We start from the raw sequence: 14,744 nt of genomic DNA, 5'->3' as shown, positions 1-14,744 counted from the left end.
TCAAATTACAAAGTGAAAAAGTATCTATAGGAACCTTAGAAGGTCCATGAAGAGAATAGAAAGTTTTCAATTGCTGACCTATTTTTTCCCATGTTTGAATATTAATAGTTCCTCCTTCTGGGAACCATGGACAAATTTCCTGCACAAAATGAAGAAAACGATCAAGCTGTTTATGCGTAACCTTAACGCCCCGAGTGGACAACATAGAGTACAGTAGCTGAACGAAAAGTTGTCGTTCCTTAGATCCAGTTTGCCCCATTTTTAATCCTGATGAGAATAAAACAGAAAGAAAAACTACATGTAAAACATCCCCCGGCACAATCTCATTTACCTTATGTGTGCACGCGAAGTATCTCCTGGGTCCCTCTCAACAGCCCACGTACTCAGGTCCCTGTTCGGGCGCCACTTGTCAGTCACTGTTAGACTGAGGAACAACTCCTAAGAGCAGGTGAGGGGATTAAGAAGAGACGGGGTCAGGAGGGTGGTGTACAAGCACACACACACTTTATTTCCCATCAAAACTCTTTCTATAGATTGCAGTAGGCAGTACAGGTTTTTGTTAAAATCACAAGACAGAATCATCAGACAGTATTTCCTTAATGTTGAAGTTATAGTACAAAACATACTGCGAACCAGAATTTAAACATGCGTGAGAACAGACTGTGATTACCAAAATATGCCAAGGACAAACTATAGTTAGAGAAACCACAAGCAACCTCACGGGTCAAGACTCATATCTTCTCTAATAACTCTTTCGGGTCCTGTCAGGAATTAAGCAGGACTTTGCCATGCTTTAAGCTGCAATGACTGTGTCAGCTTGCAGCTGGTGCCCGACATTGCATCATGTATTTCCATGCCATAAATTTTACATGGCATGGAAAAACATGATGCAATTTCCCCTGTCTATATTCAACAGCACATTAAAAGGATCATACACCATGATCAAGTGGGGTTTATTCCAGGAATGCAAGGATTCTTCAATATACGCAAATCAATCAACGTGATACACCATATTAACAAATTGAAGGAGAAAAACCATATGATCATCTCAATAGATGCAGAGAAAGCTTTCAACAAAATTCAACACCCATTTATGATAAAAGCCCTGCAGAAAGTAGGCATAGAGGGAACTTTCCTCAACATAATAAAGGCCATATATGACAAACCCACAGCCAACATCGTCCTCAATGGTGAAAAACTGAAACCATTTCCACTAAGATCAGGAACAAGACAAGGTTGCCCACTGTCACCACTATTATTCAACACAGTTTCGGAAGGTTTAGCCACAGCAATCAGAGAAGAAAAAGAAATAAAAGGAATCCAAATCGGAAAAGAAGAAGTAAAGCTGTCACTGTTTGCAGATGACATGATACTATACATAGAGAATCCTAAAGATGCTACCAGAAAACTCCTAGAGCTAATCAATGAATTTGGTAAAGTAGCAGGATACAAAATTAATGCACAGGAATCTCTTGCATTCCTATACACTAATGATGAAAAATCTGAAAGTGAAATTAAGAAAACACTCCCATTTACCATTGCAACAAAAAGAATAAAATATCTAGGAATAAACCTACCTAAGGAGACAAAAGACCTGTATGCAGAAAATTATAAGACACTGATGAAAGAAATTAAAGATGATACAAATAGATGGAGAGATATACCATGTTCTTGGATTGGAAGAATCAACACTGTGAAAATGACTCTACTACCCAAAGCAATCTACAGATTCAGTGCAATCCCAATCAAACTACCACTGTCATTTTTAACAGAACTAGAACAAAAAATTTCACAATTTGTATGGAAACACAAAAGACCCCGAATAGCCAAAGCAATCTTGAGAACGAAAAATGGAGCTGGAGGAATCAGGCTCCCTGACTTCAGACTATACTACAAAACTACAGTCATCAAGACAGTATGGTACTGGCACAAAAACAGAAAAATACATCAATGGAACAGGATAGAAAGCCCAGAGATAAAGCCACGCACATATGGTCACCTTATCTTTGAAAAAGGAGGCAAGCATATACAGTGGAGAAAAGACAGCCTCTTCAATAAGTGGTGCTGGGAAAACTTGACAGCTACATGTAAAAGTATGAAATTAGAACACTTCCTAGCACCATACACAAAAATAAACTCAAAATGGATTAAAGACCTAAATGTAAGGCCAGACACACTAAAACTCTTAGAGGGAAACATAGGCAGAACACTCTATGACATAAATCACAGCAAGATCCTTTTTGACCCAGCTCCTAGAGAAATGGAAATAAAAACAAAAATAAACAAATGGGACCTAATGAAACTTAAACCCTTTTGCACAGCAAAGGAAACCATAAACAAGACTAAAAGACAACCCTCAGAATGGGAGAAAATATTTTCAAATGAAGCAACTGACAAAGGATTAATCTCCAAAATTTACAAGCAGCTCATGCAGCTCACTATCAAAAAAACAAACAACCCAATCCAAAAATGGGCAGAAGACCTAAATAGACATTTATCCAAAGAAGATATAGAGATTGCCAACAAACACATGAAAGGATGCTCAACATCACTAAACATTAGAGAAATGCAAATCAAAACTACAATGAGGTATCACCTCATACCAGTCAGAATGGCCATCATTAAAAAATCTATAAACAATAAATGCTGGAGAGGGTGTGGAGAAAAGGGAACCCTCTTGCACTGTTGGTGGGAATGTAAACTGATACAGCCACTATGGACAACAGTATGGAGGTTCCTTACGAAACTAAAAATAGAACTACCATACGACCCAGCAATCCCACTACTGGGCGTATACCCTGAGAAAACCATAATTCAAAAAGAGTCATGTACCAAAATGTTCATTGCAGCTCTATTTACAATAGCCAGGACATGGAAGCAACCTAAGCGTCCATCATCGGATGAATGGATAAAGAAGATGTGGCACATATATTCAATGGAATATTACTCAACCATAAAAAGAAATGAAATTGAGTTATTTGTAGTGAGGTGGATGGACCTAGAGACTGTCATACAGAGTGAAGTAAGTCAGAAAGAGAAAAACAAATACTGTATGCTAACATATATGGAATCTAAAAAAAAAATGGTTCTGAAGAACCTAGGGGCAGGATAGGAATAAAGACGCAGACGTAGAGAATGGACTTGAGGACACGGGGAGGGGGAAGGGTAAGCTGGGACGACGTGAGAGAGTGGCATGGACATATGTACACTACCAAATGTAAAATAGATAGCTAGTGGGAAGCAGCCGCATAGCACAGGGAGATCAGCTCTGTGCTTTGTGACCACCTAGAGGGGTGAGATAGGGAGGGTGGGAGGGAGGGAGATGCAAGAGGGAGGAGATATGGGAACATATGTGTATGTATAACTGATTCACTTTGTTATAAAGCAGAAACTAACACACCATTGTAAAGCAATTATACTGCAATAAAGATTTTAAAAATTTTTTTTACATGAAACCTTTTATAGGAATAAGCCTATAATTATCCATTGCTGCCTCGGACTGACTGGGTAAGTCTTCCTAATTCTAGAGGAAAATATTAGGAAACCCATTGTTGTTAAACTTGTGATTCCTCCATATTAGTATTATCAGTAATAAGGGGCTTCTTTGTTGTTTATCTATTTACTCCTTGATCTCTTTCAGTTATTGGTTCAGTTATTGCACATGGAAAGGAGGAATGCTATACACTGGCACCCTAAAACACAAACTATAACTATTTACTGAGTGTCTATTCTATGCCAGATATTCTGCAGTGATTAAATGTATAGTTTTGCTCAGTCTTCATAACAATTCTACAGAGGGTACCAGTAATCAGTTTTGTTTTGCATGTGAAGAAATTGAGTTCAAAGGAGTTAGATCACTTGTCCAAGGTCATAAATTCATATAAGTGATGAACCTGGGGCTAAAACCAAAATCTGCCTGGCTCTATTGTATTATGCAGAACAAGAGCAGAGGTGAAGGGCACTACTGATCACAGGCAAAGATTCAGAAGAGGCAGCCATTGTAAACAGATTTTGAAAAGTTGTCAATAAATGAGGATAGAGAGATAAGGTACTGGCTGGAGAAATTAAATCAATGAGGGAAGTTTTGTTTTTTGCTCTTTATTATTAACACATTAGAGGCTGGAATATGTTTTCATGTACTTGGGAAGGTAAAGTTCTATCCCAGTGTGTTTATCTGCTCATCATTTGATAAACATTTGTTTTTTTCCTCCAAGTTTCTGGTGATTATTAATAACTGTTATAAATATTTGCATACATGACTTTGTATGGGAATAGAACAAGTAAAAATGTAAAACTTGCTCTTATCTATATTACACTCGTTTTTTTTGGAAAAAGTGCTCCTCAGATTTTTGCAAGCCTTTGGTTAATTTCTAGAGTTATTTAAAATTGACTTTGTCAATTTCTTTTTTTTTGTCAATGTTCTTATTGCTGTTATGGATGAGTGATCTACAGGGTTTCAGCCATTTTTCTTGAATAAGTGCTACCTGGATTTCTGCAAGCCTTCCATTAGTTTCCAGAGTTTGGAAATTGTTGATTCTGGCATTTTTTGCCAGTTTTTTTCACAGATTTTATGGAGAAGAAAATTTTTGAGGGTTCTTATTCTACTATTATTGCTGATAACCTAGCCTTTACTTCTTTAAATATCTTTTCTGCCCCTTAGCTTTCTCCATTTACAAGTACACATATGTTAGACTGTTGCATATTCCCTTATACATTTCTAAGTCAGTGTTCACATTTTTTTAACATCTTTACTGGAGTATAATTGCTTTACAGTGGTGTGTTAGTTTCTGCTGTATAAGGAAGTGAATCAGCTACACGTATACATATAACCCCATATGCCCACCCTCCCTATCCCACCCCTCTAGGTGGTCACAAAGCACCGAACTGATCTCCCTGTGCCATGTGGCTGCTTCCCACTAGCTACCTATTTTACATTTGGTAGTGTATATATGTCTATGTCACTCACTCACTTCGTCCCAGCTTACCCTTCCCCTGCCCGTGTCCTCAAGTCCATTCTCTAGGTCTGCATCTTTATTCCTGTCCTGCCCCTAGGTTCTTCAGAGCCATTTTTTTTTTAGATTCCGTATATATGTGTTAGCATACGGTATTTGTTTTTCTCTTACAGACTTACTTCACTCCGTATGACAGACTCTAGGTCCATCCACCTCACTACAAATAACTCAATTTCGTTTGTTTTTATGGCTGCGTAATATTCCATTGTATATATGTGCCACATCTTCTTTATCCATTCATCTGTCAATGGACACTTAGGCTGCTTCCATGTCCTGGCTATTGTAAATAGAACTGCAATGGACATTGTGTTACATGACTCTTAATGAATTATGGTTTTCTCAGGGTATATGCCCAGTAGTGGGATTGCTGGGTCGTATGGTAGTTCTATTTTTAGTTTCGTAAGGAACCTCCATACTGTTGTCCATAGTGGCTGTATCAGTTTACATTCCCACCAACAGTGCAAGAGGGTTCCCTTTTCTCCACACCCTCTCCAGCATTTATTTTTTGTAGATTTTTTGATGATGGCCATTCTGACTGGTGTGAGGAGATACCTCATTGTAGTTTTGATTTGCATTTCTCTAATGATTAGTGATGTTGAGCATCCTTTCATGTGTTTGTTGGCAATCTCTATATCTTCTTTGGAGAAATGTCTATTTAGGTCTTCTGCCCATTTTTGGATTGGGTTGTTTGTTTTTTTGATAGTGAGCTGCATGAGCTGCTTGTAAATTTTGGAGATTAATCCTTTGTCAGTTACTTCATTTGCAAATATTTTCTCCCCTTCTGAGGGTTGTCTTTTCATCTTGTTTATGGTTTCCTTAGCTGTGCAAAAGCTTTGAAGTTTCATTAGGTCCCATTTGTTTATTTTTGTTTTGATTTCCATTTCACTAGGAGGTGGGTCAAAAAGGATCTTGCTGTGATTTATGTCATAGAGTGTTCTGCCTATGTTTCCCTCTAAGAGTTTTAGTGTGTCTGGCCTTACATTTAGGTCTTTAATCCATTTTGAGTTTATTTTTGTGTATGGTGTTAGGGAGTGTTCTAATTTCATTCTTTTACATGTAGCTGTCCAGTTTTCCCAGCACCACTTGTTGAAGAGGCTGTCTTTTCTCTATTGTATATTCTTGCCTCCTTTATCAAAAATAAGGTGACCATATGTGTGTGGCTTTATCTCTGGGCTTTCTATCCTGTACCATTGATCTATGTTTCTGTTTTTGTGCCAGTACCATACTGTCTTGATTACTGTAGCTTTGTAGTATAGTCTGAAGTCAGGGAGCCTGATTCCTCCAGCTCTGTGTTTCCTTCTCAAGATTGCTTTGGCTATCCGGGATCTTTTGTGTTTCCATACAGATTGTGAAATTTTTTTTTCTAGTTCTGTTAAAAATCCCATTGGTAGTTTGATAGGCATTGCATTGAATATGTAGATTACTTTGGGTAGTAGAGTCATTTTCACAATGTTGATTCTTCCAGTCCAAGAACATGGTATATCTCTCCATCTGTTTGTATCATCTTTAATTTCTTTCATCAGTGTCTTATAGTTTTCTGCATGCAGGTCTTTTGTCTCCTTAGGTAGGTTTATTCCTAGGTATTTTATTCTTTTTGTTGCAGTGGTAAACGAGAGTGTTTCTTTAATTTCTCTTTTCAAATTTTTCATCATTAGTGTATAGGAATGAGAGAGATTTCTGTGCATTAATTTTGTATCCTGCTACTTTACCAAATTCATTGATTAGCTCTAGTAGTTTTCTGGTAGCATCTTTAGGATTCTCTATGTATAGTATCATGTCATCGGCAAACAGTGACAGTTTTACTACTTCTATTCTGATATGGAATCCTTTTATTTCTTTTTCTTCTCTGATTGTTGTGGCGAAAACTTCCAAAACTATGTAGGATAATAGTGGTGAGAGTGGGCAACCTTGTCTTGTTCCTGATCTTAGTGGAAATGGTTTCAGTTTTTCACCATTGAGGACGATGTTGGCTGTGGGTTTGTCATATATGGCCTTTATTATGTTGAGGTAAGTTCCCTCTATGTGTATTTTCTAGAGAGTTTTTATCATAAATTGTTGAATTTTGTCAAAAGCTTTTCTGCATCTATTGAGATGATCATATGGTTTTTCTCCTTCAATTTGTTAATATGGTGTATCACATTGATTGATTTGTGTACATTGAAGAATCCTTGCATTCCTGGGATAAACCTCACTTGATCATGGTGTATGATCCTTTTAATGTGCTGTTGGATTCTGTTTGCTAGTATTTTGTTGAGGATTTTTGCATCTGTGTTCATCAGTAATATTGGCCTGTAGTTTTCTTTCTCTATGACATCTTTGTCTGGTTTTGGTATCAGGGTGATGGTGGCCTCATAGAATGAGTTTGGGAGTGTTCCTCCCTCTGCTATATTTTGGAAGAGTTTTAGAAGCATAGGTGTTAGCTCTTCTCTAAATGTTTGGTAGAATTCGCCAGTGAAGCCATGTGGTCCTGGGCTTTTGTTTGTTTGAAAATTTTTAATCACAGTTTCAATTTCAGTGCTTGTGATTGGTCTGCTTATATTTTCTATTTCTTCCTGGTTCAGTCTCAGAAGGTTGTGCTTTTCTAAGAATTTGTCCATTTCTTCCAGGTTGTCCATTTTATTGGCATATTGTTGCTTGTAGTAATCTCTCATGATCGTTTGTATTTCTGCCATGTCAGTTGTTACTCCTCCTTTTTCATTTCTAATTCTATTGATTTGCATCTTCTCCCTTTTTTTCTTGATGTGTCTGGCTAATGGTTTATCAATTTTGTTTATCTTCTCAAAGAACCAGCTTTTCGTTTCATTGATCTTTGCTATTGTTTCCTTCATTTCTTTTTCATTTATTTCTGATCTGATCTTTATGATTTCTTTCCTTCTGCTAACTTTGGAGATTTTTGTTCTTCTTTCTCTAATTGCTTTAGGTGTAAGGTTAGGTTGTTTATTTGAGATGTTTCTTGTTTCTTGAGGTAGGATTGCTGTAAACTTCCCTCTTAGAACTGTTTTTGCTGCATCCAATAGGTTTTGGGTCATTGTGTTTTCACTGTCATTTGTTTCTAGGTATTTTTTGATTTCCTCTTTGATTTCTTCAGTGATCTCTTGGTTGTGTAGTAGTGTATTGTTTAGCCTTCATGTGTTTGTATCTTTTATAGATTTTTTTTCCTGTAATTGATATCTAGTCTCATAGCGCTGTGGTCGGAAAAGATACTTGATACGATTTCAATTTTCTTAAATTTACCAAGGCTTGATTTGCGACCCAACATATGATCTCTCCTGGAGAATGTTCCATGAGCACTTGAGAAAAATGTGTATTCTGTTGTTTTGGGGTGGAATGTCTTATAGATATCAATTAAGTCCATCTTGTTTAATGTATCATTTAAAGCTTGTGTTTCCTTATTTATTTTCATTTTGGATGATCTGTCTATTGGTGAAAGTGGGGTGTTGATGTCCGCTACTATGATTGTGTTACTGTCGATTTCCCCTGTTATGGCTGTTAGCTTTTGTCTTATGTATTGAGGTGCTCCTGTGTATGGTGCATAAATGTTTACAGTTATATCTTCTTCTTGGATTAATCCCTTGATCATTATGTAGTGTCCTTCTTTGTCTCTTGTAATAGTCTTTATTTTAAAGTCTATTTTGTCTGATATGAGGATGCTACTCCAGCTTTCTTTTGATTTCCATTTGCATGGAATATCTTTTTCCATCCCCTCACTTTCAGTCTGTATGTGTCCCTAGTTCTGAAGTGGGTCTCTTGTAGACAGCATATATACAGGTCTTGTTTTTGTATCCATTCAACTAGTCTATGTCTTTGGGTTGCAGCATTTAATCCATTTACCTTTAAAGTAATTATCAATATGTATGCTCCTATTAACATTTTCTTAATTGTTTTGGGTTTGTTATTGTAGGTCTTTTCCTTCTCTTGTGTTTCCTGCTTAGAGAAGTTCCTTCAGCATTTGTTGTAAAGCTGGTTTGGTGGTGCTGAATTCTCTTAGCTTTTGCTTGTCTGTAAAGATTTTAATTTCTCTTTTGAATCTGAATGAGATCCTTGCTGGGTAGAGTAATCTTGGTGCGTTAGTTTTTCTCTTTCATCACTTTAACCATGTCCTGCTACTCCTTTCTGGCTTGCAGAGTTTCTGCTGAAAGATCAGCTGTTAACCTTATGGGGATTCCCTTGTATGTTATTTGTTGCTTTTCCCTTGCTGCTTTTAATATTTTTTTTGTATTTAATTTTTGATAGTTTGATTAATATGTGTCTTGGCATGTTTCTCCTTGGATTTATCCTGTATGGGACTCTCTGCACTTACTGGACTTGATTGACTCTTTTGTTTCCCATATTAGGGAATTTTTCAACGATAATCTTTTCAAATATTTTCTCAGTCCCTTTCTTTTTCTCTTCTTCTTCTGGGACCGCTATAATTTGAATGTTGGTGTGTTTAATGTTGTACCAGAGGTCTCTGAGACTGTCCTCAATTCTTTTCATTCTTTTTTCTTTATTCTGCTCTGCAGTAGTTATTTCCACTATTTTATCTTTCAGGTCACTTATCCGTTCTTCTGTCTCAGTTATTCTGCTATTGATTCCTTCTAGAGATTTTTAAATTTTATTTGTTGTGTTGTTCATCATTTTTTGTTTGCTCTTTACTTCTTCTAGGTCCTTGTTAAACGTTTCTTGTATTTTGTCCCTTCTATTTCTAAGATTTTGGATCATCTTTACTATCATTACTCTGAATTCTTTTTCAGGTAGACTGCCTATTTCCTCTTCATTTGTTTGGTCTGGTGGGGTTTTACTTTGCTCATTCACCTGCTGCCTGTTTCTCTGTCTTCTCATTTTGCTTAACTGACTGTGTTTGGGGTATCCTTTTCTCAGGCTACAGGTTCTTAGTTCCCATTGTTTTTGGTGTCTGACCCCAGTGGGTAAGGTTGGTTCAGTGGGTTGTGTAGGCTTCCCGGTGGAGGGCCTCGTGCCTGTGTTTTGGTGGATGAGGCTGGATATTGTCTTTCTGGTGGGCAGGACCACATTCGGTGGTGTGTTTTTGGGTGTGTGTGACCTTATTATGATTTTAGGCTGCCTCTCTGCTAATGGGTGGAGTTGTGTTCCTGTCTTGCTAGTTGTTTGGCTTGGGGTGTCCAGTACTGGAGTTTGCTGGTTGTTGAGTGGAGATGGGTCTTAGCAGTGAGACAGCGATATCTGGGAGAGCTCTCACCAATTGATATTACATGGGGCTGGGAGGTTTCTGGTGGTCCAATGTCCTGAATTCGGCGCTCACACCTCAGCGGCTCAGGCCTGACACCTGACCAGAGCACTAAGACCCTGTCAGCCACACGGCTCCTAAGAAAGGGGAGAAAAGAAAGAAAGAAAAAATAAATACATAAAATATAATAAAATAAGTTATTAAAATAAAGAAATAAAAAAGTAATAAAAGAAAAGAAGGGAGCAACCAAACCAATAAACAAATCCACCAATGATAGCAAGTGCTAAAAATTAAACTAAGATAAACATATAAATCAGAAACTAGTCTGTCGCATACAGCAAACTCCAAGTCTGCGGTTGCTCTCAAAGTCCACTGCCTCAATATTGGGATGATTCGTTGTCTGTTCACGTATTCCACAGATGCAGGGTGCATCACATTGATTGTGGAGATTTAATCCACTGCTCCTGAGGCTGCAGGGAGAAATTTCCATGTCTCTTCTTTGTTTGAACAGCTCCTGGGTTTCTGCTTTGGTTTTGGCCCCGCCCCTGCATGTAGGCTGCCCTCAGGGGTCTGTTCCCCGCCCAGAGAGGAGGGCGTTAAAGCAGCCGCTGATTAGGGGGCTCTGGCTCACTCAGGCAGGGGCGGGGGGTAGGGAGGGGTACAGAATGTGGGGCGAGCCTGCAGCAGCAGAGGCTGGCGTGACGATGCAGCAGCCTGAGGCACGACGTGTGTTCTCCTAGGGAAGTGGTCCCTGGATCACGGGACCCTGGCAGTGGCGGGCTGCGCAGGTTCCTGGGAGGGGAGGCGTGGATAGTGACCTTTGCTTGCACACAGGCTTCTTGGTGGCTACAGGAGCAGCCTTAGCATCTCACGCCTGTCTCTGGGGTCCGCGCTGATAGCTGCAGCTTGCGCCCATTTCTGGAGCTCGTTTAGGTGGCCCTGTGAATCCCCTCTCCTTGTGCACCCTGAAACAATGGTCTCTTGCCTCTTAGGCAGGTCCAGACTTTTTCCCAGACTCCCTCCCGGCTAGCTGTGGTGCAGTAGCCCCTTCAGGCTGTGTTCACGCAGCCAACCCCAGTCCTCTTCTTGGGATCCGACCTCCGAAGCCCAAGCCTCAGCTCCCAGCCCCCACCCGCCCCGGCGGGTGAGCAGACAAGCCTCTCGGGCTGGTGAGTGCTGGTCGGCACCGGTCCTCTGTGCGGGAATCTCTCCGCTTTGCCCTCCGCAGCCCTATGGCTGCGCTCTCCTCTGTGGCTCTGAGGCTTCCCCCCCCCCACCCCCTGTCTCCACCAGTGAAGGGGTTCTTTGTGTGTGGAAACTTTTCCTCCTTCACAACTCCCTTCCAGTGGTGCAGGTCCCGTCCCTATTCTTTTGTCTCTGTTATTTCTTTTTTCTTTTGCCCTACTCATGTATGTGGGGATTTTCTTGCCTTTTGGGAAGTCTGAGGTCTTCTGCCAGCGTTCAGTAGGTGTTCTGTAGGAGTTGTTCCACATGTAGATGTATTTTTGATGTATTTGTGGGGAGGAAGGTGATCTCCACTTCTTACTCCTCTGCCATCTTGAAGGTCCTCCAATTGCCCCACTGTTCATATTTTTACAGTATTCTTTCTATCTGTGGTTTAGACTCAATAGTTTCTTTTGTTATGTCTTCAGGTTCATTTACCTCTTTTTCAGCAGTGTCTTATCTGTCATTAAATCCAGGCAATTAATTTTTCCTTTCATATATTGTATTTTGGGGCTCTATGAATTAAAGTTTCTTTCTTTATTTCATATCTGAGTCTGTTTCTAATGACTTACTTTTCTCCCAGTAATGAGTATGTTTTTCTGCTTTTTAACGTTTCTAGGAACTTTTTATTGTTTACTAGACATTGCCATTTTACATTGTTGAGTGTCTAGATTTTGAAGTCTTCCTGAAAGAGTGTTAATATTTATTTATTTTGTGCAGTGATTTGGGTTACTTGCTAACTTGCTTGACCCTTCAGGAGCTGGTGTTTAGGCTTTCTTTCGTCATATTTAGAATAAACTTTAGGGGTATTTTGTACCTACTCCTAAAGCATAGTCCTTCTGGGGTCTCTACTTAATGTGCTGGGTGTTCAACACAGTGTCTTCATTCTGGCTGGTTGGAACTCAAAAGTCTTTGTGCCCTGGGTAAACTCTAGGAATTGTTAAGCTTATCAATATCCAGGATATGTTATTTGATCTCTTGGAGTTTCATGCTATACATGCACAGCTTAACATTCAGTCAGAAACTTAAGGGGATCTCTGTGCAGAAATCTGCAGTTCTTTCTGCATATGTCTTGCCTCTCTAGTTGTCTATTTTCTCATTTCTAGATGCTTCATCCTCCCCAAACTCTGATCTTTGCTTCCTTAAATCAGCAAGACTACTATTTTAGCTTCATTTCTCTATCCCTGTTGTGGTCCCGAACTGTTTCCAGGTATACAGCTGTAGTGGTCTTTGTGCTTAGTTCATTTATTTTCCTTATTTTGGAGATCACAGTGCTAAATTTACTATTGTCCACTGTCTGGAAACAATTTTGTCATATATTTTGTCCAGTTTTCTAGTTTCACAGCAGAAGAGGAAGTCTAGTATCAGTTAATCTGTCTTGGCAAGTAGAGAATAGAACCCTTTTTGTAATTGACTTATTTCTTCCTGAATGCCCACATGTATCTTTCTTTGTCCTTGAAATTCAGTAACTTCTTCCAGATAGCTTCTCATACTGCGTGTTCTGTACCATTTTTTCCCCCCTGAGTTACAGTATATAATTTTTATCTGCTTATTCAGGCCTTCTTAGCCTTGATGTGTCTTGCTTCATTCTTCGGGAATGCGAGTTCTGTGTGAGTTGGAAATCTTTTGTCGGGTTTACAGGTATTGCTTTTAATTTTTTAAAATCTCTTTTGTCTTTGCTTTTATTTAGTGTAATTTATTCATGCTTTTTCATTAAGCCTCACTGTATTTTCAATAATGTTTGTATATAATTCTGTTGTTTCTAATATGATCTTATATCTATAGTGTTTAGGTCTTTCCCACTTACTTTCTAGGTTTTACTAGCTTTTCATCTTCATCATCATATAATCTAAGTTTTGAACTTTTATTCTTATTAGAGATCTTTCTTGTTATCTAACTCATGTTATTTTTAATTTTTTTTTTTTTTTTGAGAACGTGAGGAAGTAATTGTCTGAACCTGGCTTCTGAGTCCTTGGATAATTTTTCCTGTGACGTGTTATTAACTGGCCTTTTGCTCGTGTTTAATTCCTTCTTTTAATTAAAAATAACATTTTTAAAAATTTCTTTGGATTCTTTAATGTTTATTTCTTTGATATTATTATTCATATTTTAGGGGTGGGGGCAGAGATAATGATGCGGAGATACCAATATCTTTGATATGGGTTTATTTCCTAGGCCAACTTCTCACCACAAATATCTGTCTTTTTTCCCTAGTGGCATGTATTCTCTCAGTTACTGGCATTCAAGTGATTTGGTCATTCACAGCAAATCACTTAAGCTGTGGGCTCTCTGTTGTGTGCTGTAGTGATTATTGTTTCCCTTCTGTCGTTTATTCCATTTCCCCTCTCACAGTTCCAGCTGGTTATAAGGTTAGATCATAGATAAACGTGTTATATCAGTATAGTTTCTTCTTCAAGTCCATATCTCATGCCATTCCGCATTTTTGCAGAAGTATTCTCGGTTTCTCCAGTTGTTTGTCCATCCTTGTCAATCCAATTACTCAAAAGGATTATTGAATATAATGCTAAGGTTAGCAATAATTATTTTGGACAAACTCTGAATCCTTCTCAAGGTGTAAAGAGGTGTGTACTTTATGTCTGAATCTTCTCTCTTGTTTTGCTTCATATTTCATAGTGTTTTGTAGGCATGTTTCAAAATTTGTATATTGAGGTTGTGGTCATTTCCCCATGGCTTTGAAGACTGATCCACTCCCCTACACATACACACACACACTCTACTTTGTACCTATGCTATTGGTGGGTTTTGAGAGAGGGAAATAGAACAGTAAAGCAACATTGCTCTTCAGGTTTTAACTGGAGAATTTGTATTAATTTTAATAGAATTTCTAGTAGAATAAATAGCTTACTATTTAGGGAGGATACATTGTTGTCTATTTTGTAGAAAAAATACAATATACTTTTGTACTATTCTACCACTAAAACAATAACCAAAAATCATTTATGTAGCGGATTTTCAAGAGCTTGGTTTCAACACCAATAACTAAAAACTTTTGCTGACAAAAGTTCCCTCCCCACCCCCTCCTGGGCCTTGTTTGGTTGAAGGAAATTAATTAGATGTCTCATTATCCCTTCTACTCATGTGGTCCTTGGACCAGAAGCATAGACTTCCCTGGGGAGAGTGTAAAAAAATATATAATCTCACACCTACTGAATCAGGATTTGCATTTTAACAAAATCCTGAGGTGATTCCTATGTACATTAAAGTGTGAGAAGCACTGATATTACCAAAAGTGTTCCCAGATCATAGAAAAAGTTTTGTACATGATTTCAGGCCTGGTAGACATTTGTGCCTCCACATTTCTT

At 38.5% G+C, this 14,744-nt stretch overlaps 2 protein-coding genes across 4 annotated transcripts in view; one reads left to right on the top strand and one right to left on the bottom strand.

Moving 5' to 3' along the window:
- The window catches only part of LOC309620104 (uncharacterized protein), a 554,572-nt gene that overhangs the window by 446,550 nt on the left and 93,278 nt on the right, over window positions 1-14,744 (top strand). The window lies entirely within an intron of this gene.
- Window positions 1-14,744, bottom strand: part of LOC309620966 (endogenous retrovirus group K member 7 Env polyprotein-like) — a gene marked incomplete at its 5' end in the record, with an annotated part of 67,436 nt that overhangs the window by 13,595 nt on the left and 39,097 nt on the right. The window contains one exon of the mRNA XM_082377799.1: window positions 332-438. Within this exon, the coding sequence (XP_082233925.1) occupies window positions 332-438 (107 nt within the window). The remainder of the gene's footprint in view (window positions 1-331; window positions 439-14,744) is intronic.

Source organism: Balaenoptera borealis (genome assembly GCF_965194805.1).
Source record: "Balaenoptera borealis genome assembly, chromosome: X".
Lineage (NCBI taxonomy): Eukaryota > Metazoa > Chordata > Mammalia > Artiodactyla > Balaenopteridae > Balaenoptera > Balaenoptera borealis.
The sequence above is the reverse complement of the archived record's forward strand: the minus strand, read 5'-3'. Positions and strand labels throughout refer to the sequence as shown.